This window comes from Uloborus diversus, unplaced genomic scaffold, assembly GCF_026930045.1.
Source record: "Uloborus diversus isolate 005 unplaced genomic scaffold, Udiv.v.3.1 scaffold_804, whole genome shotgun sequence".
Taxonomy (NCBI): domain Eukaryota; kingdom Metazoa; phylum Arthropoda; class Arachnida; order Araneae; family Uloboridae; genus Uloborus; species Uloborus diversus.
Window position 1 is genome coordinate 65,880 of NW_026559016.1, and position 25,671 is coordinate 91,550.

A 25,671-nucleotide genomic window follows, 5' to 3' on the forward strand; every position below is an offset into this window, starting at 1 on the left:
AATCGGAATAGTAGGTTTAATGTACAAAGCTAAGCTTGTACTTTAAACCTACATAAGTTTTCTCTAAAGGTTATAGAAACACGACAGGCTTTAACCGGAGGTATTTCTGTATTCTTCAGAAATATTTTAGATTAATTTCAGGAACATTACTGGCTTTTTGCTGTTTTTTTTTTTGAAAGATTTGTTACTGGCTGAAATTGGGAGCACACAAGTTGCCCTTCATTTTCCAAGAACGTTTTTGAGTTTTTTTTTGCAGAGAAGTTATTTATTTAACCCCACTTAGAACCCATATGGTATGAAATAAAATAGACTCGTTTTGTTTTGGACAAACTTCCCGTTTACTTCTCGTATTGTTTAAAATATTAGGAATGTAAAAAGAGTAAAATCCTAGAATACACATATTGGGGCATTCCAAGGTATTTTTGACATTTATATAGAGTCCGTAACGTGACCTTTTATGCTATAACTTTTTAATTTACAGTTTGATTTGCAAATTATTTTAATTTGAGCTGGTGTGTTGGTAGGAAAAGATCAAAATAAAATAATATGCTAATCAAATAGTAAATTAAAAAGTTATGGCAAAAAAGGTCACGTTACGGACTCTACATAAATGTCAAAAATACCTTGGAATGCCCCTATTACCAACTTTAACACTAACATTAAAAAGTGTTAGTTGTGTGTAATTACGATTCTTACACTGTAAAAAAATTCCGAGACGTTACTGACTATTTCCGTGTAACGTTTCGGGATTTCAACGGTTTTTATCCACTTCCTGGAAATATCAAGTATCATTGTCAGAAAGTTTCCTGAATTGCTACAAGTTGTCCGAATGCAGACTTTTCTCTGTTGTAAAAAATATTTTTAGCTCCCAGTTTAAAGAATCACTGAAAGTATTTATAAGAGGTGTCCCGGCTTCTATGCGAATACGGTTCGTCTATACTGACTAAACTCTCAAAGGGAGCTGATAAGTATGGACTACGTAGCTTTGCAAGAATTGCAATCAGGTAAGATGCTTGATACTTATAAGCAATTCTGGCTTAGCTTTGGCGATGTTGTTTTTGGAATTGGCCTGATAAATCAGGAAGGTTCCAAGCTTTTACATTTTCCTACTTAGGATTACTCTAAAGTTCCAAAGGCACGACTGGCTTTAAACGGGAAGATTCTGGATTTTTCAGGAAAGTTACTGAGTTTTAACGGAAAACGTTCCTGGGTTTTACAAGACATGTTTCTGCCATAGATTGGGCACGTCAGCTGCCTATTATTTTCCAGGAACGTTTCTGAATCGTTTTTACAGTGTAATAATTATGGGCAACTTACGAGAATGAAAGATAAAAGTACCTGTGATTTAAAATTCCTTTAATAACGATGTTATAAACTTATAACGGCGTTATAACCATAATTATAATGTTACATAGAAGTGGAAATATACATTTTCAACACACACACACACACACACACACACACACACAAACTAATATATTTATCTATACACTTTTAAGAATGAAACTATACCAACTTTCAAAAAAACAACCTTACAAAATAGTTTTCATATTATTTCTCAGAATCTCATCGTAACACGGATTTTGATGTTCCTTGTGTTTCCTTTTTTGTTGCAGAGTCCATGCAGGGTCCTCATGAGAAACGCCTCCTCAACGACCTCCTCTCTAGTTACAACGTCCTGGAAAGACCCGTGACCAATGAAACCGAACCTCTTCTAATTAGTTTTGGCCTCACATTACAACAGATAATTGATGTGGTGAGAAAAAATTTATCATCTTTGATTTCAGTTAGTTCGTACACTTCAAGTAAGTTTTTTTTTTCTTTTGTATTGTCTCAAGAGAAGTTCTTTGTAGTATGAACGGATGTTTGGAAAAAATATATATTTTAGTTTAAGAATTAGTTAATATAATTGCAATTTCTGAGAATAACATGCGAAAAGAAGAACATAACAACTGATAAATACAAAAGTAAATACGTTGTTGATTATCAGAATGCTTCATTTTTCAGTGACTTCCAATGCAGAACTAACCCATTTGACTCAGAAATTTGCTAAACAAAGCACTAATAAACGGGATTTTTTTACTTAACATACAAGTACTTGAACGTAATGTTTACATAATTACACGAACTTATTGTTAGTCTTTTTGGTTTTTTTGGTGTACCTCAGTTTTGAATTTTTGGCTTCAAGTTATTAAAAATGATATTGCGAACGTTAAAATTGCTAACAAAACCAAAACGAGACAAAAATGTTCTTTTTGAAACACATTGGTAAAATATAAATGTACACATAACCAGTTAGTTGAAATATCGTTTCCAAGATTCATATTAGGTGTATATAAAGTTTAAATTCTTGAAATAACGAAAAGAAATGACTCAATTACTCAATTCAATTTCAGCTTTAGCTTCGTGGTATTTGCTATTATGGTTAAAACCCCAGTTAAGGATTTAAAGTGTTTCTTTTGAAAATTCCATTTTTTTAAGCATTTACGGTTGGGTTATTGGGACAGCTTTCCAAGATTTCTGGAAACGCGGTGCTTTCTCAACCATTAAAATGTCTGGAGCCTTTTTTTTCCTTAATAATTCAGAGAAGATTTTTTTTTTTTTGTAATGCTTGGTTACAACTGAGAACATTTCTTATGACATGCATTACAAATATAAACAAACAAACAAAAAAGGAAACGTTAATTTTTTTACAAGCAAGGATTTTATACGATGATAGATTGGTATCGCGTAAGAAAATGTACAAATAAAAATGCAAATATCTTAAACTAACTTTAATCTTTTATTTGCTGTTATTTTTTAATTTCTTAACTCATGGCAATTAATACCGAGGAAAAAAAGAAAAAACTATGATCAGTGATCACTTCTTACTAAGACCAATCCACGAAAAGGAAATATTTTGTCCCGCACGTTATAGATCGAGATTTGGTTTCAAAGCATACATTTAGCTTTTTTTTTTTTTTTTTTTAACCTAAGAAGTCACACTTGTATGAGTTTGTTAGAGAAAAAAAAACTGTGTATCGGAACATTTTTCAACAGTAGTTTTGAAACAAAATATATAGCTATTAAGTGTGGGATAGTTTGTTTTTCAGTTTTTTTTTTTTTTTTGGAACCAACATTTAAAAAACAATTAGAAGGAAATAATAGCATATAGTTCATAAATTTGTAACAGCAGATTTGAAGGAGATATTACTAGAATCAAAAACTCTAAAGCAGATGTCCTCAAGTGTGTATCACACGTGGCTGGTATACTTTATTAAAAATAATACAAATTAAAGCAAACTAGTGTTTGCGCAGTAGTTGAAACTCGACCATATTCATAAATGAATATTTGAGAAAACTTGAATGAATTTAAGTATTTCCAACATTTTCATTTCTACTCTTACTCATGTTTACTGCATATCGGGGGAAACGTATAATTTTTATTCGTGCAAACAAAAATATTTTTTTTTTTCGGTAATGGGGTCGTTTCTGAAAGTTTAAAAGTTTTTTTTTTTTTAAAGCATGCTAAAAACGTGGGTTTTGCCTTTTTTAAATAATTTGAAAAAAAATAATATTTTTTAACAATTATTTTATTTGGTGCGCAGATTGAAATTCATTTTTACGCTTCTGCACGTTGCATCAAAAGCAATGAAAGGCCATTCACTGATGCCACTAGCGCACACCGCAAATTATCATAGCCTGAAACGCGGTTGACAGCAAAGCGTAAACATTTAGAGCGACAATGGAGCAGCGCGCCAAAGTACATCACTTGTAACGTCATAAAGACAGCACCTTATTTCCAGAATCGGGCATTTAAAAAAAATTCTAAAAAATAACTGTTGTGAAAATAAATGTTTTATCTGGCTCCACGTTATTTTATTTTTTTGCTTATTCTATCAATTTCAGTGACTAACAGTAGTACTTTTGACAGAAGGAAGCAACCCCATTGAGAAATTTGTGTGGTCGTCAAATTCTTGGCTTGAACAATTTTATTTTGGATACCATGTTGCTTTGTGCTAACCCTATTTAAACAGATATTTTCCCTTTTTTTTACGTATGCAAAGGAAAAACATTTTTCACCCTGGCAATGGAAACAACAAATTTGACGCCAATGGATAAAAATCGATACCTATCCGATTTTCGAAATCTTCAATTATGAAATGAAGCATCAAAAATCAGTTTATACGTAAAACTTCTGTATGAACAATATTACTTATGAAACGTCTACTATTATTGAGTAAGTTGCTTCTTTGGAAACATAAATTTCAAAGTAACAAATGAACGAACTCTACTCGAGGCAAATGTCCATTCGAAAACACAACGCCGCAATAATAGTTCATTTTTAAAACAAGGTTGTCTTTGTGATTTGCTTATGGTTAAGGGCGGTGCATAACTGATGTCACACTTTTCAACATTTTCGACACTCTCCGCCCTTTGTCACAAAGTTTCGCACTTCAACAAACCCCATCTTCCTTTAGTCACATGTCACGCTGTTTTTCATAACGTTCCTATTAAAAGGCTAGTTCTCACATTCTCCCCACTGTATGTTCCTTTTGTCATTTCTTTTTCCTCTCTTGTCACTAACTGTTACTCTTTAGTGAACACCACCTTAAAGCGGGACTTTATTCGTGGACTGCTCCTATTTTGTGATAACAGTAAGCAATTATACTTTTCCCCACTCTTTGTTTTCGTATGCAAAGAAAAAGCATTTCTCGCGCTGCATATGGTGCCAAAAAATTTACGCCAATAGATGAAGAGCGCCAATTTCCCAATTACCAAAATCTTCCCGAATGATGCTGCAAAACTCAGATTATACGTAAAACTTCTAGATGAAAATATTTCTTTTTAAAAGTTTAATATTATTGAGTAAGTTGCCTTGACCTCTGCTATTAGAAATATAAAATTTCAAACAGTCAAATGAACAAATCCTACTGGCTACCTTAAAAAGTGTCCATTTTAAAACACTGGAAGTCGCAATAATAGTGCGATTTTGTTATAAAAATCGTGTTTGTGATTTGTTTACGGTTTTGAGGATAACTGACTGATGCACATTTCAAAATTTTTGATCCCTTTCCTGTTTGTCACAAAGTTTAACACTTCACCATACCCCCTCTTCCCACTCCCATATGTCACACTGTTTTCATAAACGATCTTATCAAAGAACGGTTTGTCATTTATTTCTTCCAACTTGTCACGGGGGAGGGGGGGCAACACCACAATATTATCCAGCAATTTCCTCACGCTAACTATGTCGCATGAAAAAAGAAAATGAAAATGAATTTTCACTAACTTTTAATTGCTTCTTGCTCATTTTCTAGTCATCTTAGCGGGTTTCGCTCTTTCGCGCGGTAAAACCGGATTTAACGTGTTTCAAAGTATTTTTCGCGAGATTTCCTCGAAGCATTAAAATGAATTTTTCGTGTAGAAAAAGCGGTTTAAAAAATGAATTAAAACTTGATGTTTTACGCTTCCAACAATGAATTTCAACAATGGAAAAGAGACGAAATTAAAATTTTTGAGTTTTGTTAACTAAAAACACGCTTATAACTTTTTCTCTAGTGGATTTAGGTTATTGGACTTTGGGCGTCCTGACAATTTCTTCGTTAGGAGTATTTTTTAAAGATCTTTCCAGCCATATCAAGTTCGAAAAAAATGGACCATCCGTTCGCGTAGAAAGGGCCATTTAGGACGAAAATGCGTTTTTAATTAATATGTCCGTTAATGAGCGATCGATTTCAAAAACTTTTATTGATGACACTAAAACTCGGCAAGAGCTACCGAACAAAAAAATAATGAAGGAAATCGGTTCACAAACAGATGAGAAATCAATACCGAAAGAAAACGGCTTGCCTATTAATATATAAAGATAAATACATTTTTCTTTGCTCAATAAATCTCACAAGTAAAGAACGTTCATTAGGTCAACAAACTTTTACATTTCACTCCTTATTAATTTGTAGACATAAGAAATTACAAGAAAAAATATTCCAAATTATCGCACACGTGACCATGGACTCACTCATAAAGGACGTAAGAAGATCATCTGCAGATATAAATTCTAAGAAAAATATATTACTAAACTTATTCTCAATGCAAGTTGCGTAAATGGGAAATGTTCTTTTATAGTTTTAATAAACGTGTAAGCAACAATATGCGACTAATTATTTTTTTTAATGACTGAAAAATGTTCATTGCCTTTGGAATGATTTTTTTTCTTTTTTTAATACATTTTTCGTAACATCTAAGTTGTTCTAAATATCTAAGTGCTCAATTTCTACCATGTCTAATTAAACAAAAGGTATTATTTGAAATATTTGTTTTTTAACAGTGAGGCAATTTAAGCGAAGTCTTAAGTGAAGCCCTTTGCATTTGGAAAATTAATCTAGTAATGTAATGTAATACAATGGAGAAAGATTAATTACAGTTGCGTTTTCAAAAGATCTGTTTTATGCTTAAAATTGGACTGGAGCTTTAAATTAAAATGTATAGTACACCGCAAAGAAGGAGATCGTAAATTTCTGTAACGGCCGTTAGACATGTCTCCATGTCAAAGTTATTTTATTACGTTGAGTAAATTATAAATCCAACTGACATTCGTTGTTTTACTCTTCAGAAGAAGCTTTTTCGTAATTCCTTTTACCGATCAAAATTACTACTCTCAACATTTTGTAGCTACCGTTGAATTCTTTTGAGTGTTTTTTCAAGTATGAGTGTTTTTTTTTTCTTTTCTTTACGTGATAAATAACCATTTAGTTTCATAATCATTTCGATTGGTTTGTTCAATGTGTTGTTTTAAATCACGAGATGGTGTGGAAAATCAGTCAACACTTTTGTTGGATTTTTTTAGAATATTACTTTGAAAGACAATTTTACGGACTCATAGATAATTGTTAGTTCTTTTTAGTATGTAGATCATGTTTATTTTTGTCAATGATGACAGAAATAATCATATTTTCTAAATAGCAAATGAATCAAGCGAATTGATAAGATAATCTTAACGGTCGAGTCCCACTCTGGACTTTTTCTTCTATCTTCTTTTTTTTTTTTCGCTATCACATCAATTAGTGGTAACGCTTTTCACCCCTATATTTTTTTCTGAAATTTATTTTTACCAAATATCGAAAACTTTTTCATTCACTGAAAAACATTCTTGCTCGATACTCTGTACGGTTTGTTTTGCCTAGTAAAGGTTTTTGACTGAAGTTCCCTTACGATTTTAATGGACATCTGTGCATAACTGTGTGACCCTGTGATAATTGCACTGCAGTTAATTTTTCTATTTCGTGATGAACGTGAACTTACGAGTTTATTTCATTAAATGTAAAGTTGTCGTACAATCAAAATAAAAAATGTTGGCTGAAGAAGTTGCTGGCCTTTCTGGAATGGGAGAGAAAATTCACAAAGGATCTATGTACAATGCACTCCGTTGGTGCAACCTTGTGATGTTTACTTCTACAGACAAGTCAAAAATTTCATAAAGCGCTTGCAAAATAGCAGCGAATTGTTAGAACAAAGTAGAGAAATTAATTTCCGGGAAGATTGTATAAAACTTCTTTCAATTATTCACCATCAATTATCGTCACCAAATTCCAAGACATGATTCAATACGCCTGGTTCGCGTCTAAATTATCCACTATTCGAAACATTTTCATGAATGTTAATGAGGTATGTTTTTCTACTGATATATTGCAAATTTCCTGCAATTGTAAAAAATACGCTTTTATTTGTTGCGCGAGAGGTCGCACAAATTATTGCTTGTTTGTTTATATAACTACCACTTTGGTTTCGGTTTTTGTAAATAATCATTACAAAAAATGAATTTTTCCTTATAGACTTGGTTATTCTCATTAAAAACTCAATGTTCCTCCTCACATAATTTAGAATGAAAAATTTGAATGGTTTTAAATTGTTTTGCTGGAAGAAAAAGAAAATAATTTAAAAATAAATAATGTAAATAAACTCTTTAAAATTATGTAGGGAAGAGAAACTATATTTCAATAATTGCTGTGATAACAAAAAAAAAAAGATGCGAATGTCAGAGGAGCAGATGTCCCTTATAACCGAGACCACAGGTCAAAAACCCCTACTAGGCAAAACAAACCGTACAGAATAACGAGCAAGAATGTTTTTCAGTGAAAGAAAAAGTTTGCGATCTTTGGCAAAATAAATTTTAGAAAAAAATATTGGGGTGAAAAGCGTTACCACTAAATGTTGTGATAGCAAAAAAAAAAAAAAAGAAGAAGAAGAAAAGGGAAAAGCTCCGGAGTGGGATTCGATCGTGCTATTTTTGGAGCACGAATTCGCGCCATAACCAACTAGGGTATCGGCGGCTCGTCGAAAGACTGACATTTTAAACTCATTAGGCGCCTAGGAGACTCCATGGCGATCTTAAATCGATTTTTCTCATAATTTTCTGAGTATTGCGTCGTATAGCTTTGACCACGTAAGATACTAGGGGTCCTCTTTCACCACAACAAAAATTGACGCAAATCTCCAACCTAGAGCCCCTTGAAAAAGACAGGCTGACTTATCCGACATTTTGGTTCCAAGACAGAATTGGATCCAACCTCGTTTCTAGTATTTATAAATACGTCATAATATTCGCTGGTTGCTAAGTCGTAAAATAATTGATGATAAGTTGAGTAAAATGTCACTTTAGGTAAATTTTGAAATATAACTTCGTTTACAAATTCAGCTAAAATGTATCGGGAAATGTTTACCTTAATAAACCTCATTTTCATACCTTATTTGTTTTTAATTTGTATTAATTAAATTGTATTCATCCACAGAATAAAATAATCAAACATCAATCGGGCAACACACCTAATGTTTGGACACCAGTTTTCTGCAATGAGGCTTTTGTACAAATGTTTATTTTTTTCGCCCGATAATTTTGGAACCAAAATGTCGGATAAGTCAGCTCCCCTTATACAGGAGCCTTACTCCAACCCAACGATCGTGCCGTCTTCTTGTAAGACATATTTGCAAGCAAGTACCAAGAATCTCGCTCGACTGCTAATCTTTCAACGCTGCGGAATCCAGACACTTATCAGCTCTCATTGGGAACTTAGTCAACCTAGACGAACCGTAATGGATTCAAAGCCGATACATTTCAAAAATACGCTCAGTAAATCTTTGAACTGGTAGCTAAAACAGTATTTTTAACAACAGTAAGAAGTCTGCATTCATGCAACTTATAGCAATACTTTAAAATTTTTGACGAAGATACTTAATTTTCACACAAAATTGATTAAAATTTGTGTAATCCGGTAACGTTCCATGGGAAATATCGGTAAAGTTTCGGATATTTTTTACAGTGTGCAAATGGTGTTATGAATAAATGGAACAAAATGTTTTCGCAGATTTTATAATTCTACGAAAATCAGGTCAATCTTAAACATTTAAAAATGTTTTTAAAATAAATGATGCATATTATATATTGCTACATCGAGAGGAGAGAGAAAACAAAAAAAACAAAAACAAAAAAAAAAAATGCCCAAGCTGTAACATAACTTTGCAAAATAAACGGGTAAAAAGAGAACCGGATTTTTCTATGCTTTTAAACTTAGCCGTACTCCTACTCCTGCAGATGGGATTGACATATACAAGAAACTCTCACTGTAAAAATATTCGAGATATTTTTTAGGGAATTGCAGACGAGAGAAATACTGGAAAAAATGCGTGCATATTTTACTAGATTAAAAAAAAAAGCTTTAAAAATTGCAAGAAACGTGAAAAAAAAGAAAAAAAAAAGCTGGCATTTGACAATGCTTTTGAAAAATGCTTTATTCATTTTTTTTTTTTTTTTTTTTTTTTTTTTGTGGTTTATCTTTACTATATCCTTGATCCTATAATCACAAACTTTTTTATAAAAGGATTTTTGTAGTTTAAAGTATTCGGGAGCTTAATCATAAATCTTTTTATAATTAGGAATTTTTGTAGTTTCAAGTTTTAAGAACGAGTCCTAACTTGGGTTGAAATGAAAACACTTCAATAGTTGAAAAGTTTTTTGGCGCATTCATTAAAAAATAATCCTATTTTCAATGTTAAATTATTGCAGACTTTTATGATTTTTAGAAGAAATTAAAAATTCCATAAGTTGCACTCGTTATGATTGCATTTTTTAAATCGGTAGCAAAGTTTTTTGTGCTAAAAAAGCCCTAGTAGCGAAAACAGCGTTCATAGTAATAAGCTGCGGCCCGTTAATGTGTAATTCTGATAATGCAAGTAAGTCATTGCGGTAGAAAATTGCAACATAAAATGGTTGTTTCTTCACAGAATCTGAATGGTTGTTAAATACGTGAGTGAAAATATAAGTATTTAAAAAGTATAAACAATAAGATAATTCAATACCTTCGTGCTGCAAAGTAAAGTAAGGCGTTACAAGGAACGGCTTTTTCAATGCGAAGAAATGAGGTTATGGGTGAAAAGCCATCCGACAAAAGCCAGAAAGCTTTGTCGAATGTCTTTTTTTTCCATAAGGTTATTTCTTTGCATTGAAAAAAGCGTTCCTTGTAACGCCGAAACACGTGTCTGCAGTAATCTGCAATTTGTGCTTCCTGACGTTGTTGTTTCTTGCTTTAGTGTGAAAAATTTTTCATAGTCTTGCAACGAGCGGGTGGAGTTGAAGTCAGTGACATCCCCCCCCTTTGGTTTCAGCACTTACTGACAATATGCTAAACAAACTACATTTAAGTGCTCATTTCTCAGCAGAAGGTAATACCTCGACGCACAAACATCGACTGACACTATTTTCCTGCCACAAAAGTACAATACATGTTAAATTTCATTGAATGAAATACACAAGTGTTATATGCTAAATTTAACACATTTGACAAAATATAAGATTTTTAAATTCTTTTTGCTAGAAAATAATATCATTAATGAAGTTTTGGTTAACGCAAATATAACTCTGCAGGAAGAACAAAAAGACATTACTTTGGTATATTCTTACACTGAAAAAACGATTCAGAAACGTCTCTGGAAAATAATAGGCAGCTGATGTGCGCAATTTCAACCACTAAATATATCTTACAAAAACCAGGAACGTTTCCCGATAAAAGTGAGTAACCTTCCTGAAATACTGCGAAATCTCCCCTATTAGAGTCAGTCGTGAACCTTCTACAAAAATTGAATAGGTTTAATGTATTTGATTAGAACCTTCCTGGTTTACCACGAAATCTACAGAAGCATTAGCTCAACAACGGCCAAAGCTATGCGAATACTTGCAAGCAAGAACCAAACAAATTCCTTGCCTGCAATTCCTGCCTCGCAAAGCTGCAGCTATCCAGTGACTTTTCTGCTCCCATTGGGAGCTTAGTCAATCCAGACGGGATGTAATTAAACAAAAGCCGATACACTTAATAAGCACGCTCAGTCAACCTTTAAACTGGTAGAAAAAAAACATTTGTCACACCAGTGAAAACTCTGCATTCATGCACCTTTTAGCAATTGAGGAAACTTTTTTGCGAAGATACTTGATTTTGCGGGGAAATAGGTTAAAACCTCTGAAATCCTGAAACGCTCCACGGAAATAACCAGTAACGTTTCGGAATTTTTTTACAGTGTAGTGAGACATGTCTGAAAGTTTTGTACCACTCTTAAAATGAACTTTTAGACCCTTAAAGTTTGAAAAACAACATTTTCGAAGGCTGCTATGCTATTAGTTATTTTTTTGCAAAACAATAGATGTTCTTAACTCCACCCGGTAGCAAAGGTTTCTAAATTAGCTAATACGATTTGTATTCATAAAAAAAGAAATGGTAAAGTTTGCCCACGAAGTGATAGCGGATGACCTTGACGTAGAAACATCAATTATATCATTTAAAATAGGTAAAATCAGCCCAAAAGGGCGGAGTTGTAAGTGGTGGGTTATCGCTAATCCTAACTATTACAAAATAATGACCTACACCCTATTACAAATGATAAAATTGATGTTTTCGCATCCAGGTCATCCAAAATTTCTCCGTGGTCAAGCTTTAGTTAGGATGCGGTAATAAAAATACAGATGTTATGCTCAATTTTACACCCGTACTCTTATCGTAAATATAACATTTACAGCGTATACTGTTATGGTTCTTTTATGTCTTATCAATCTTAGATAATGGGGATAAGTAGTCTAGAAATTTTGTATTTAGATCAAAAGTTTTGCTGTTTAAGTTGACCTATCTTGGTGTTTTACCGGAGCAAATGTAATTTTACACAGAAAAAAATAGTTATTGAATCTAAAATCTGCTTAAGTTAAGCCTTGAATGAACGCAGACGATTGGCAGCAATGACGATGAAAATTAGTCTCTCTAGAAACATCAAAAACTGTCAGATGAAGTAAACAAGCTATTCGTAATTGCTTCAAAAGATATAATAACAATACTTCTAAAATTACATTTATTAAAATTCATTTCTTCTCCTGCAGAAATGTATTAAAAAAGGAAAAACGAAACTTTTTATTCCATTATAAGATCAGTTGCAGCCTAAAAGAAGGTTCCTCTGTGATCTATCGCATTGTTATAAGAAAGCAAAGAAACATGTACGACTACTTTCGATTCCTCCATCTCAGATGCATGTTAGGAATAAAACTTCTTACGTCTCTATGCTTAATGCCTTTCGAAGCAGCAAATAAAACATCGAGGTACCTCGTTGTTTATCTTTCGTGTGACGGATGCGGGGTGCATGCATTTGAAAAAGAATTTGCAGAACATTCGAATATCCTTTTGTAAATAAAAGAATGCGAAGTCACTTTCAATTAGTTTTCTTTTCTTCCTTTCAATGCACTATCTTTTTAAATAATACGTTAACTGTAGCTCATATTAAATGTTAATTTCCGAACGTATAAAGTCAAAGATTTTTTTGCTTTTAATAAAATGAATGATACAAATTGATTTAAAAAAAATAGTATATGCTCAACGGTTCTGTTACAATCATGTGCGCTCCGAACTAAATTTATCGAGGGAGAAATTCTGAATTTTTCGAATGAAATTCCAATTTTACCGAATGCACTATTATTATACACACATATCATCTAATGAGGTGGGATGTTAGGAATCTAAGGAAAAAAAAAATAATATTACAATATCGTCTCCAAATTTGTGGATCGTCTGCAAATTTTTCCGAAAAAGGACATTTTTGGGAGGTCATGGTGATCTCTCGTAGCCTCCCATCAAGACGATCCTGGTTACTCATTCAGTGCAATTTTATGCCACAATATCTCCACTATAAACTACCCCGATCTAACATGAATAGTTTACTCTATTTTTGGCACAAACAGAAAAAAAAAAACGATCTTTAAATGTTGTACAGTTACGGTAACAGCACCAGTAACGGGCATGCTTAAGATATCGCTCACAGGTTAACTCAATTTTCTGAGCCTTTTCATGTATTTAGACTTTTTCAACTATTTTTTTTTCATGCAGCTATTTCTCATTTAACGCTTGGCTGCTTCTGGATCCTCTGATTTAGTTAATTCTTTTTTTTTTTGAGCAATCACGATTGCTTATTGCTCTCACTTGGCTGTTTTTGGCGTTACGCTGATTTCATTTTCTCCCCGCCTCCCTCTTCAGCACCACCGTCGACCGGCCTCACGATGCTGCTCCTCTAGCGAAAACCACCTCCAGGTTGCGTCCATATCCTACACGCATACATACACACACGCATGTCTACACTCACACTCACACACACATACACACACAATCCACGCACCCGTGCCTACACACAGACACAAACACACACACACGTCTGCACACAAACACAAACACACACACACCTACACACCTACACTCACGTCATACACATACACACATACCCAGACACATACACATGTACATACTCACACATACCCACATACACACACATACATGCCTGCACACAGACACAAACACACACGCCTACATACACACATACCCGCACACATACACACATACCAGCACACACACACACACGACTGCACACACGCAAAAAACACGTGATTGCGAACAAACAAAATTTCTCAATTTCGAAAAAAACTTCGGACCCCAGTAGCAGACACCAACAATTCTGATGACACCCAGTAACAGATAGGATGAGGAAATGATGAGTAATGGACATAATTCCACTTTTCTCTCCAAAATGTGCAAAAGTACTTGCTTTTTAGATCTAAAACCTTATGCCACTGCCTTGTAAGTACCAACTGGCTCGCGAAATTCACTCTGATAACACTAGATGGTTGCACCGTATTCATGGGTCGCAGCAACATCGGTTTTACTTGCCTATGATTCTTATTATTTAAATCCAAAATTGTGAATATGTGTTACTGAGACGTTGTCTCTTACTGGTGCCGTTACCCTATTCAAAATTAAGAAATATTTATTATGAAATTCGCTTCAAATGGCTAGTGATCCTGTTTATTTTTAGCTATAATGCCATTTTCACTTTGATTACTGTCAAAAATGGTATGAAAAAATATTTTAATCAAAGTCTTGCAACTTTTATAAAGCAAAAAAAAAAAAAAAAATCCAAACATTTAAAAACGTCCCTTTTGTACCTCACACCTTCACATGATTTTTGTATTTATTATTCGCATAAATTGTTCCAATGTAGGAGGAGTGTTTTCAACAACTTTATTAATAACTTCCCTAAGAGTTACTTCAGAAAATTAAAATAATGCAATGGGTTATGTTATGTGCATTGTTATCAACTTTTTTTTCTAAATAAAGAGTAGAAAACTTATTTAATAACGTGGCTTGGTTAATGCATCGGCATGTGTTTTTTTTTTTTTTTTTCAAAAGTCAAAAACACTAAAACATTAAAAGTGGCTCAAGCTAACCGGAATTGGTTACTATTTGGAAACCTGTTTCTAGTTACCAAAGCTGCAGTTCTTCAAATATAACCCTTATAAAAATGATGTTAACTTTAGAGAAAGCAAAATTAAAATAAACTTTTTTACGTGTATTTTTCTATTTTAGGAGGAGAAAAATCAGATTATAACTACAAATGTTTGGTTAAATTTGGTAAGTAGTTTTTCGTTTGTTATGTGTCGTGACATATTCTTTTCAGAATCGACTTAAATAAACTAAATAACTTAGCCTTAAATCTACAAATTCCAAATGAAATCAGTTTCATTTTTCGCAATTTTTCATCATAAAATCGTTGTTTAATGTTGAATGGTAATGTTTGTTTGCCGCATGGTTATAGTAATTATAAAGATAAAAATCGTTCTTTTTTTTTTTGAAAGTTTTACTAACATGAGTCATTATATATAATTTTAGCTTTCAAAAGTTAAATGCATCAATTCAGATATTTCAAGATGATTAGTTCTTCAAATGTAATAATTATCTTTTATTATACGTAAAAATGTGACATACCTCCAGCATATCGATTTTAATATTGGAGCGGAAATGTAATTTAATTGAGAACTCTTGTTTCAACTTCATTTATATGACAGAAAGAAGGAACACAGGTGAAAGAAATTTAAGGCATAATGAAATTACATTCTAAGTAATGCAAACCTTGCGTTTCCAAGTGTATTTTTTAGAATTTTTTTAATCAATTATCCGTTAATCTCTTTTTCTTCACAAAATAATATATATCTCCTAATATATTTTAACTGAGAAAAATGCTAGTAGTTACATGTTTCACTACATCGCTTTTACCAACAAAGTAACCATTCGAAACATTGTTCGAAAAAAACTCTTTGTTTCTTTATAAGTAGTAGTTGTTTTCGGAAAAATGTGTCAGTATTTAAAAACAGGGATAAATTTGCATAACATTTAAAAAAAAAGCTTGTCTTTGTTTCATTTGAAGAGTAAAACGCAGAAGCATTTAAATAAATAAAAAAGACACAAAGAGAGTTACAAGTGCTTCAAATATTAATAGCAGAATGTAATTAACGGTCCGTCAATTTGTAGTGTAGGAATGTGCATGTGCATATTGATGGATTAAGTTTACATTTATTTTTAAAAAATACTTTTGTTTCATTACAATGCTATTTTAGAGATGAATGAAGATAAATGAGTTAAGATTGCATTTATTTAAATATAAATATAAATATATATATTTGTTACATTTAATTGGCGCTTTTATGGAAAAGTGTATATGAATGAATAAAGTTCACGTTTATTTTAACTGAATTGCATGTTTTTGACCACATTTCTTCCCCTTAAGGAATGGGTGGACGTCAACCTCAGGTGGAATGCTAGCGAATACGGTGGAGTAAAAGACCTGCGCATACCGCCTTGGAGAATTTGGAAACCAGATGTTTTGATGTACAATAGGTCAGTATTTGCCGAGAATATAATTAAGTGTTTTTTTTTAAATAAATTTACTAATTAATTTAAGCGACATTCTCAACAAGTTGTTAGGACTTTATCTAAGAAATTAAGGGGGAAGAATACATTTTTAGTTTTGTTTCCTTTTTCACAAGTTCAATTCTTTTTATTTTTGCACTATCCGAACTTTTTAAAAATATTTTGACCAATGCCTTGTTAGTATTAATTCCCGATGCTTGAAGAAGTAACAAATTATCTGATTTATGCATGAATATACACGAAATAAATCAGTTTTGTTTACAACAAAAGAGCGTTAATATTTTTGTTAACGTTTGAACAGTAGTATACATGCCATATTAAGTTTATGGAAGTTATAACATTTCACTAATAAGATTAAAATATTTTGTGGCGATAATTCGCTCGTTTGGAAGAAGATTGCGACAATGCGAAGAAAATAAATTTTACAGGAGAAGTGTTTGAAGCTTAACTCTTCAGGAAATTTGCTGAAAGAAAAATAAATTTGCTGAGCTTGCAGTGGTTCATATTAGAACAAAAAAATCGGCCATTATTTTCCAAAGAAAATATCGTCATTTGAAGCCCTTCAAGCGAAAAAAAAGAAAACTCAAAATTTCCTATTGTGGCACTCTTCTTCCAAACGAGCGAATTGTTTATGTGACTTTTTATTTCTAAAGATTTGCCATAAAACACATTTATTTTATCATTGAAGATATTTTATCATCAAGAATTATATTCGCGAAAAAAATTTCACCCAAAAACCGGCCTTAATTTCCATTTTGTTCACCCCCAAATGAATGTTGAGTTTTTTTTTCAACCCGATCACACGTGGATATGGGCCTAGAAACGTACAGACACCCGAAATATCCATTTTGACGATCCCCGAGTTAATTACAACGAGTTTTCTTGTGACGTCTGTATGTACGTATGTATGTGCGTATGTGCGTATGTGTGTATGTATGTCACATAACTCAAGAACGAAATGTCCTAGAAAGTTGAAATTTGGTACGTAGACTCCTAGTGGGATCTAGTTGTGCACCTCCTTTTTTGGTTGCAATCGTATGCTCCAAAGGGGGTCTTTTGCCCCTTTTTAGGGGGAAATCATTGTTAATTATAATGTAAACTGAAGTGGTGTTATAATTTGGCGGACACTTGGCTATATATCGTCAGTCTTTTGGTCGCCAACTTTTGTCGCCAGCTTGGCGACAAATTTGGAGTTTTTTTTTAATTTTTTTTTTAAATCTGGTTTCAATTTAGCCACTGTTGGTTATATTTAGAGAGTAAACTATTGAATCATATTAAAACTGCTAATAATGAGAAAATGACATTAAATTGGAGTAAAAGGAAGTCATGTGATGCACACATCAGTTCGTTTAATCTATATATATGTATATATAAATGGATGTATGTTTGTGGGTGTGTGGGTATATGTGTATGTTCCTTATACAAATCCACAGTTTTCGACGGATTTCTTCCAAATTTGGCACAGAGGAAAATTGTTACTCTGGAATTCATATAGGTGGGTTTTTGGAATTTAAAAAAGATCCGAAGAGGTTCAAGTTTATATTTTTAATCATAAATTGCTCTTTTCGACACGAACAAATTTTTGTATAGTAATGAATTTAGTCTGAATGAAAAGCCCGTAAAAAACTGCCCTATATGAAGTTTCTTCAAGATTAACTACTATCGCTAAATTTAGGAACTTTGATTCCAAGCTAATAAAAATGATTTGCAACTTCTAACCACCGGGAAATATTTTAAACACAATCAACACAAAAAGTATCATAAACAACGGCCGTTAAAGTCTTTTAGCGACAAGTGAAACGCATGGTGGCAAGAGAACCGTAGATGTACGAAGTAATGATGTACATCGTTTCGTAGCCCCAGGAATCCATTGATGCTACCCATGGCTCTACTTAATGTGAATGCTACCGTTAAATTGTAATTTTTAATATCGCTTAATTAAAAAAATCCACAACAGTAAGGGTTGCGTGTAATTTTTATTAGTGTTTTCCAGGTTAATAGCTGAGAAAATACAAATATTTAGTAAGGTATTAATATTACATTCAAGATTGACGTACTATCTTCGACTTTTTCAGCATTCGAATAATTTTATTAAAACCACATCGATTTCATTCATATGATCCTTAACAAATCAATTTGCAATGTGTAAATTTTCTGTATACAATTCCTTGATTTACGTCGAATCTTTAAGTAATTCAGTTCAACTATAACCAAACCCCTAATTCGGTTAAATAGAAGTCGCTCCAGGCTATCAAAGAACATGTATGTTTGTGGGTGTGTGAGAGTGTATGTTCCTTCTACAAATCCAGTTTTCGTCGGATTTCTTCCAAATTAAGCACAAAGGTAAATTGTTGCTCAGGAGTTCATATAGGTGGGTTTTTTAAATTTTAAAAAGACCCAAAATGGTCTAAATTCATATTTTGAGTCATAAAATTGCTCTTTTCTACACGAACGAAATTGTGTATAGTTATTAATTTAGTCTTAATGAAAAGCCCGTAATAAACTGCCCTAGATGAAGTTTCTTCAAAGATTAACGCTTATCGTTAAATTTAGGAACTTTGATCCCAAGCTAATAAAAATGTTTTGCAACTTATGACCACCAGAAAATACTTTAAATGCAATCAAAACTAAAGGTATTCTCAACGTTGGCCGTTAATGCCGATTCGCGACTACAGTAAACCATGTTTGGAAAGAAAACCGAACGAAATCGAAATGCTGCTGTTTAGCGTTTTTTTTAATGGTATCCTGCAAAGCAGGAATGCATTGCGGTTTTCGACGAATCTGCTTACTTTGTATGCTTTCTTTTGGTATTTCCGTTGCAGTAATGGTAAAACGAAATTATAGACCAGTATTTCCCACAAACCAGCTTGGTATCAATAATTCATTCATTATCCATGTACAAGCTCCAACAATTTAATATTGGATTGTCCTTAAAACCAATCTGCATATGTTCTTTATACTATTCCATGATTTACGTCGGATCTTTACCTAATTCGGTTCAACTAAGTTTAATCGCTGAAGGCTAACAAAGAACAAGAGTAAAAGTACTAATTTCGCAAATAAATTGTAAAATAATCATATTTGGGCTTAGTAGCGTATCTGGAATTTGTTTTTCAAGGGGGAGAGGGTTGGTCATGACGTTTCTTACATGCACAATAGCTACCATACTAGGATTGCCAATATGTGCTAAAATCAAAGGTTGTGCATCTTTTTTAACCGCAAAAACCACATGGAAATATAATTCGGCGGAATTCATACACTTTGGGAGGGTTGGAGTTTTAAGTTTGGAAAAAATGCAAATAAATATTAATTTATATTTAAACGGTTTTAAACTGCAAAAAATACGTTTTTTATATAAACAAATTTCTTCATTTGAAATTTTATATTACAATAACGCTCGAGTAATAGTGCATCTGATGAAGCATCTTTGCCGACAAGCAATAATTTTATATCTGTTAGCAGGTAATGATGCAACTTTGGACAGTCAGAGATTGCTATTTAACGGCATGATGAAATATTACTCCACAATATGAAGATTTTTCTTCATCGTGAAATATGTTGAAAAAAGCTGCATTCCCAATTAAAAAGCTAAGTTCCATAACTGCTATTGTAAACAATCGAAAAATATTAGAAGTTTGTAGCTACCATTAAGCATTTCAACCGTCATTGAAAAAGTGGTGTGAGACATGAATGGAAAATTATCACTATAATAACTTAAACTCTCTTAAACAGTATAGGGATAAGGTGAAACATTTTGTATCTCACGTGTAACCACATTGGACGATTAAGTGCTGTAAATGTATGTGAGACATAACTATCAAGTTTGGTCTCACTCACAAATGTAATTCTTCTTGCTGCTGGAAGGAGGGCTAAGAAAAATATTTAGGAGAAAGTTTTGAATTAAATTTATGGATTAGAAAAATTTGAATCATTTACGTTTTAAATTTTTAAACTACGTTTCGAAACGTGAAATACATTTCATTTGCTTTTGAGCTGTGGATAAGGGGAACAAAATATGCAAGAAGATTCTGTAAAACGTAAACAAAAGGTTTGTCTATTATACAGTTGTAAGTACAAACAAGTCATTTATTTTTCAAAAAATTTCACGGCCTGCAAATAATTAAAAAAACAAAATCCAACACGGATAGTGACCAAAATGCACACGCCTACTTTTTTCTCTATAACGCAGTTTAATTTTGACGGTTTTTAAATAGTTCGTTTAATGACTTCACGTCTACCTACTTCCATTTTTAATGTTTTACATACCTTAAAATAATGACTGTAATGCAGTCAGTGGACCCATTCCCACCTCTCACGACGATTGTATCCCTCTAAATTAAAATTTTGATGCCCTCTAAGGAATACTCTCTCTAAAGCAACAAACTTAAATACGTGTTCTCTCTACCTGCATCAGTGTGAGATATCATGTATAACATTTACGGCAAGTATTAGGTCTTAAAAATTTGAACTAGAACTTAAATCTTGACAAATTTTAAATCTCTACAAGACATTAATATTACTGTCTAACTGTCATTTTTACTTACGAAAATAGAAATTTGACGTCAATATAAGAAAATAAAACGTAGCTGACGTGCATCTTTTTAGGCAAGTTACACTTATCCAGTTTTACTCCATGGCATGTCACTAAATCACCATGGCAAGAGCGAGCAGACACATTTGGTAAAGTTTTTTTTATACGAAGCAAATTTTTTCTGCGAAATGTGCTTGCCTGAAAACATACAAAATAACCTATCACTTGATACCTTCATTCTCAAAAACACCGCCAAAAAATCCGTAAAACGGAGTGTTATCGTCTGTTAACAACACTGACTGAATTCTTTATTTTCTGTACGGTGGACTATTTGTTTAGCTTTTGGACACTGAGGATGATTTTAAATTAATCTGAAAATATTGTAACCGTGTCCAAGAAGATTATTTTGTATATATTTGTGCCTGATAATAGGTATTGACTTTTATTTTTGGTAAGCTCACGACTCTTTCTAAGGAAACATTCAATGATTTATTTCCGAAAAAAAAAGTATGTGAAAATTACTGTTTTATTTTTTGATGGAATGGGGAAAACAAAACCTACAAAGGCGGCACAATGTTTTTCTTTCGAAGCATCACGTAAAAGGTTGTCCCATAAGATGTGCAAAAGACAATCATTTGTCTTTGCATTAAGACAATTTACGTGCCGCCCGTCTGATTCAACCTCAGACAACGTACCAGTGAACACTACAGAGCCCAAACAGTACTCCTCATATTTTTTGCTTTAAGCTGATGCTACCTTTTTGGCAAATGCTTGATTTTCTGTGTTATTAAAAGTATTTTGAAGATTTGAGCCTTAAAAGCGTTGTGAATGTATTTTGTTACGCTCATTTTGATAAAATTCATTCAATTGATTATCCAAAAGATATGTTGCATTAAAAAGCACCCGGGCAACGCCGGGTAGTAAGCTAGTTTCATATAAATCAAACCAACCTACAAAGTTAACAACAACTTTAAACCAATTTCAAAAATTCTGCAATTACAGAATGATTTTATTTCGTGCTAGCAGATTTGAAAAAAAAAGAAAACAAAATCTAAGTTTACCGATAGCATAATAGTCAAGAATAGCCCGTACTACATTAAAAATGTAATGAAATACATCAAAAATTTGTTAAAAAAACAGCATGGCGGAAAATATATATACCGGACGGAATCTGATAGGCACACTTACATTTACCACAATTATTTAAGGGAAAATAGTGCTTGTGTACAGGTTATTTCGAACACATGAGGGGGAAAAGCAAGAAGGAATGAAGCACATAAAACACCAAAATGTTAATTTCCAATATTTTGAGTGTTCCCTTGAATATCTGTACTTACGGTAAAAAGTAAAATCTTAATCATTTTTGAAAACATTAGATTTCTCCCGCCGAACATAGGACGTGTAGTTTGTATTTCTACTTTCCCACTCTTAAAAGTTCACTCAGTAGTATAAGCTTCATTATACATTTTAACTATTGCTAAAGCGATAACAGTGTATGTAAAACATGTGTGCAAAACTATGTAAAAAGGTATCAGTTAATATTGCAAACGGATTACACACATATGTGAGCAAATCTGGCAAACAGATTGACTGAAACAGGTCAAACTAGGTTACATCAAAAATATTTAGGAAATGACAGATGAATTTTGAGTGGAGTTAAAGCACTTAAGTAGTGTAGAGTTAAGAATCAGTAAGTAGTGCAGATCTTAAAATCAGTAAGTTGTTTATATCTAAAAATCAGTAAGTAGTCTATATTTAAAAATCCGTAACATTGTCGATTTAAAGCAGTAAGTAATGTTGATCTAAAGATCAGGTCTCAACTAGTCAGGTTTTGGCAACATTGGACGGTTTGACATCAATGGGAGGGAGGGGGCAAGGAAGAAACAGGAATGTATAAAAAGAGATTTTGCACTTGTTAAGTTAAAAAGGATGCATTTATCTACTTTCAGTTAATCATTGACAAAAAAAAGTGAAATGTCATGGATTATCAGCATTGCGTAAAAGCCGCACTGGATAATAGGAGCTCACTATAACATATTGATTTTATTTTGTGAATATCAAATTATTATATTTTGTTACCCACTGTAACTTGCAAAAAAGTTCGATTTGATTCAAAAAAACTTGCCTAACCCTGCATGCGTATATTACGTAGTATAAAACAATCCTACTTAGAGAAGCAAATTCAATACTTTACTGTGATTTTTTGTTGCAGCGCAGACGAGAAATTTGATGGAACCTATCACACAAACGTCGTGGTTCGAAACAACGGAAGCTGCACGTACATTCCGCCGGGCATCTTCAAAAGCACGTGCAAGATTGATATCACCTGGTTTCCTTTCGACGATCAGAGATGCGAGATGAAGTTTGGTTCGTGGACGTACGATGGAAATCAGATAGATCTCCGTCTTGCGTCGGAGGATGGCGGAGATTTGTCGACGTATATATCCAATGGGGAATGGCAGCTTATTGGTAATCGCATTTAATATGTTCTAACAGTAAAAATTTAATAAAAAGAGTTTTCATCGGTATATTTCGAATGTTTCTGAAAGTTTTTTTTTTTTTTTTTTTTTTTTTGTGAGTGTTCAACAAATTAGAATTAAACGGTCAAATTCCAAACTGATACTAACTGACCATACTGCGGCGTGCAGGTAAACGGCAGTATCTGCAGAAATGAGTTTTCGAGAAATTTGAAGAAATATGTGTTGGATTCAGTACCAACTATAGGGAAATGCTGGAATTAGAAAAAACTTTCGCTTTTTTTTCCAGCGGAAAACAAATAAGCAAGCTTGTACACACAAAAAAAAAGCAAAATAAATAAAAAATGTGCAGTTACTGCCCTTTACCTGCCAATGACAGTAAGCAGGTCCCAGTGACTATTTATTACTGGGAATTCGTGTGTGTATCCATGTCTTTTCTGAATGACATGGTGTTGACATGACATTATGTGATGCAGGAATTTTCGTCCTATTTGTAAGAATTTTTAATAGAGCTATCTAATTTGTTTATTGTTAAATAGGTATAAATTTATTTAGAAACATAGGTCCCATAAAATATTTGTAGATAAGTACAAATAATAGTTAACAATTTTATGGTTCTAGATTTCAACTTTCTTAGTCTAAAGACTAATATTGGGCAGATTTCTATCTGGGAAAAAAATCATGTATTAAGAAGAAATATTTTTGTCCTACCAATTAAATCTTTATATATTAGTGGGAAGCCTGGTTTCCATTAAATTAATTGTTTGTCTAATGCTAGTAAGTTTAAATTTAACTGTAGTTTGTATCAAGTAATAGCAGAAACGTACCATCTAGAGTATTGCAAAAAAAGGTATTATCTGGAACAGCGACTCGGTCCCGTGGACCAGCACCGGTGCTGAAGAAACTGGACTGATCCTCGGAAATTATAACCTGTTCAGTGTCCACATAAAAATACTACTAGTAAGACCTTCTACGAGATTTTTTACTTATGTTTCAGTGTTTAATTTTCGTAATACTTTGGTTTTTACACTCTAATTACAATAATTATTTATCTTCACAATTAAGAGCTGTTACAAGCAAATCACAATAAAAACATCAATAAAAACCTTAAGTCCTTAAAAAGGTTTTAGTATTTTAAAAAAGTCTTTCACCTGTCTGCGATTTTGTCTCAGTAATTTTTACCAGTCCGGGGATTGAAAAACATTGAGAAACGCTACTCTACATAATATCTGTGTACGGCTAAGGGAACTATACTTGCTATCAAATACAGGCGTCCCTCGTATAGCACGGTACTTCTACAACACGTTTTTGATATTACACGCGGTACAGAATTTGCGATTATTATAACACGGTTTTGATATTACACGCGGTACAGAATTTGCGATTATTATAACACGGGTTTGATATTACACGGTACGAAACTTGAATTTAATGCACCATGGTTTTGATTCAATACGAATGTTATATTTTCAAAAGATGGAATTTCATTTTGGTTTAATACATTCTGTTCATTTTTGCTAATAACTCTAATACTTTACTTTGTTTTACGAAACTTGGTTTCGTTACAACACGGTACACATTCCTTGATTTACATTATTTCTAAGTCTCGTATAACACGGTTTTGATATAACACGATACACATTAACCTGATTTTTCTCATGCACATACATAATTAGTATTGAAAATAAGTAAAAATACTATTTTTAAAAAATTCCCGTATAACACGGTTTCGATACTACACGGAACGAATTAAACTTGTTATTACGAGGGACACCTGTACACAATTCTTTAAATACTAGACTACTGTCCCAGCCACAAAAAACGTAGAGAGTAAAAGTTAATTTAATTGTACCTAAGGGCCTAGCTTAAACCATTGTATGGAAATTCTTTAACCTGCGACCAAAACAAAAATCGTACAAAGGGTTAAATTAACTTAGAAATTATGCTGTACGTATATTCCAATATTCTTCAATGTATTTTGTGTCTTTTAGCACTGCCAGGGACCAGAAATGTAATTGTTTACGCCTGCTGCCCCGAACCTTACGTAGACGTTACATTTTACATCCACATTCGCAGAAGAACCCTATATTATGGTTTTAACCTCATCATCCCATGTGTGCTCATTTCATCTATGGCGCTGCTTGGATTTGCGCTGCCTCCAGATTCTGGAGAAAAACTAACTCTTGGTATAAAGAATATTTATACCCTATAGTTTAATTAATTTATTTATTTTTTAACTTGTCATGAAAGGTTTTGATTTCAAGTTTAACACATTTCATACATCATTAGTATTGCTTGTTGTAAGCAGTAGTTGTATATTGGCAACATATACCTATATTTCATTCAGCATACTTTACCATGAGTTTGAAATCCATGATATTAAAAGAAAATCTTGAAATTATTG

The 25,671-nt window shown here is 32.8% G+C and overlaps 1 protein-coding gene across 1 annotated transcript in view; it reads left to right on the top strand.

Annotated features, from left to right (window-relative positions):
* The window catches only part of LOC129233917 (neuronal acetylcholine receptor subunit alpha-7-like), a gene marked incomplete at its 3' end in the record, with an annotated part of 81,161 nt that extends 55,708 nt beyond the window's left edge, over positions 1 to 25,453 (top strand). Inside the window, exons 2-6 of the mRNA XM_054867841.1 lie at positions 1,563 to 1,756; positions 14,919 to 14,963; positions 16,117 to 16,226; positions 23,003 to 23,259; positions 25,259 to 25,453. Coding sequence (XP_054723816.1) covers positions 1,563 to 1,756; positions 14,919 to 14,963; positions 16,117 to 16,226; positions 23,003 to 23,259; positions 25,259 to 25,453 — 801 coding nt within the window. The remainder of the gene's footprint in view (positions 1 to 1,562; positions 1,757 to 14,918; positions 14,964 to 16,116; positions 16,227 to 23,002; positions 23,260 to 25,258) is intronic.
* Between the last annotated feature and the right edge of the window lie 218 nt (positions 25,454 to 25,671).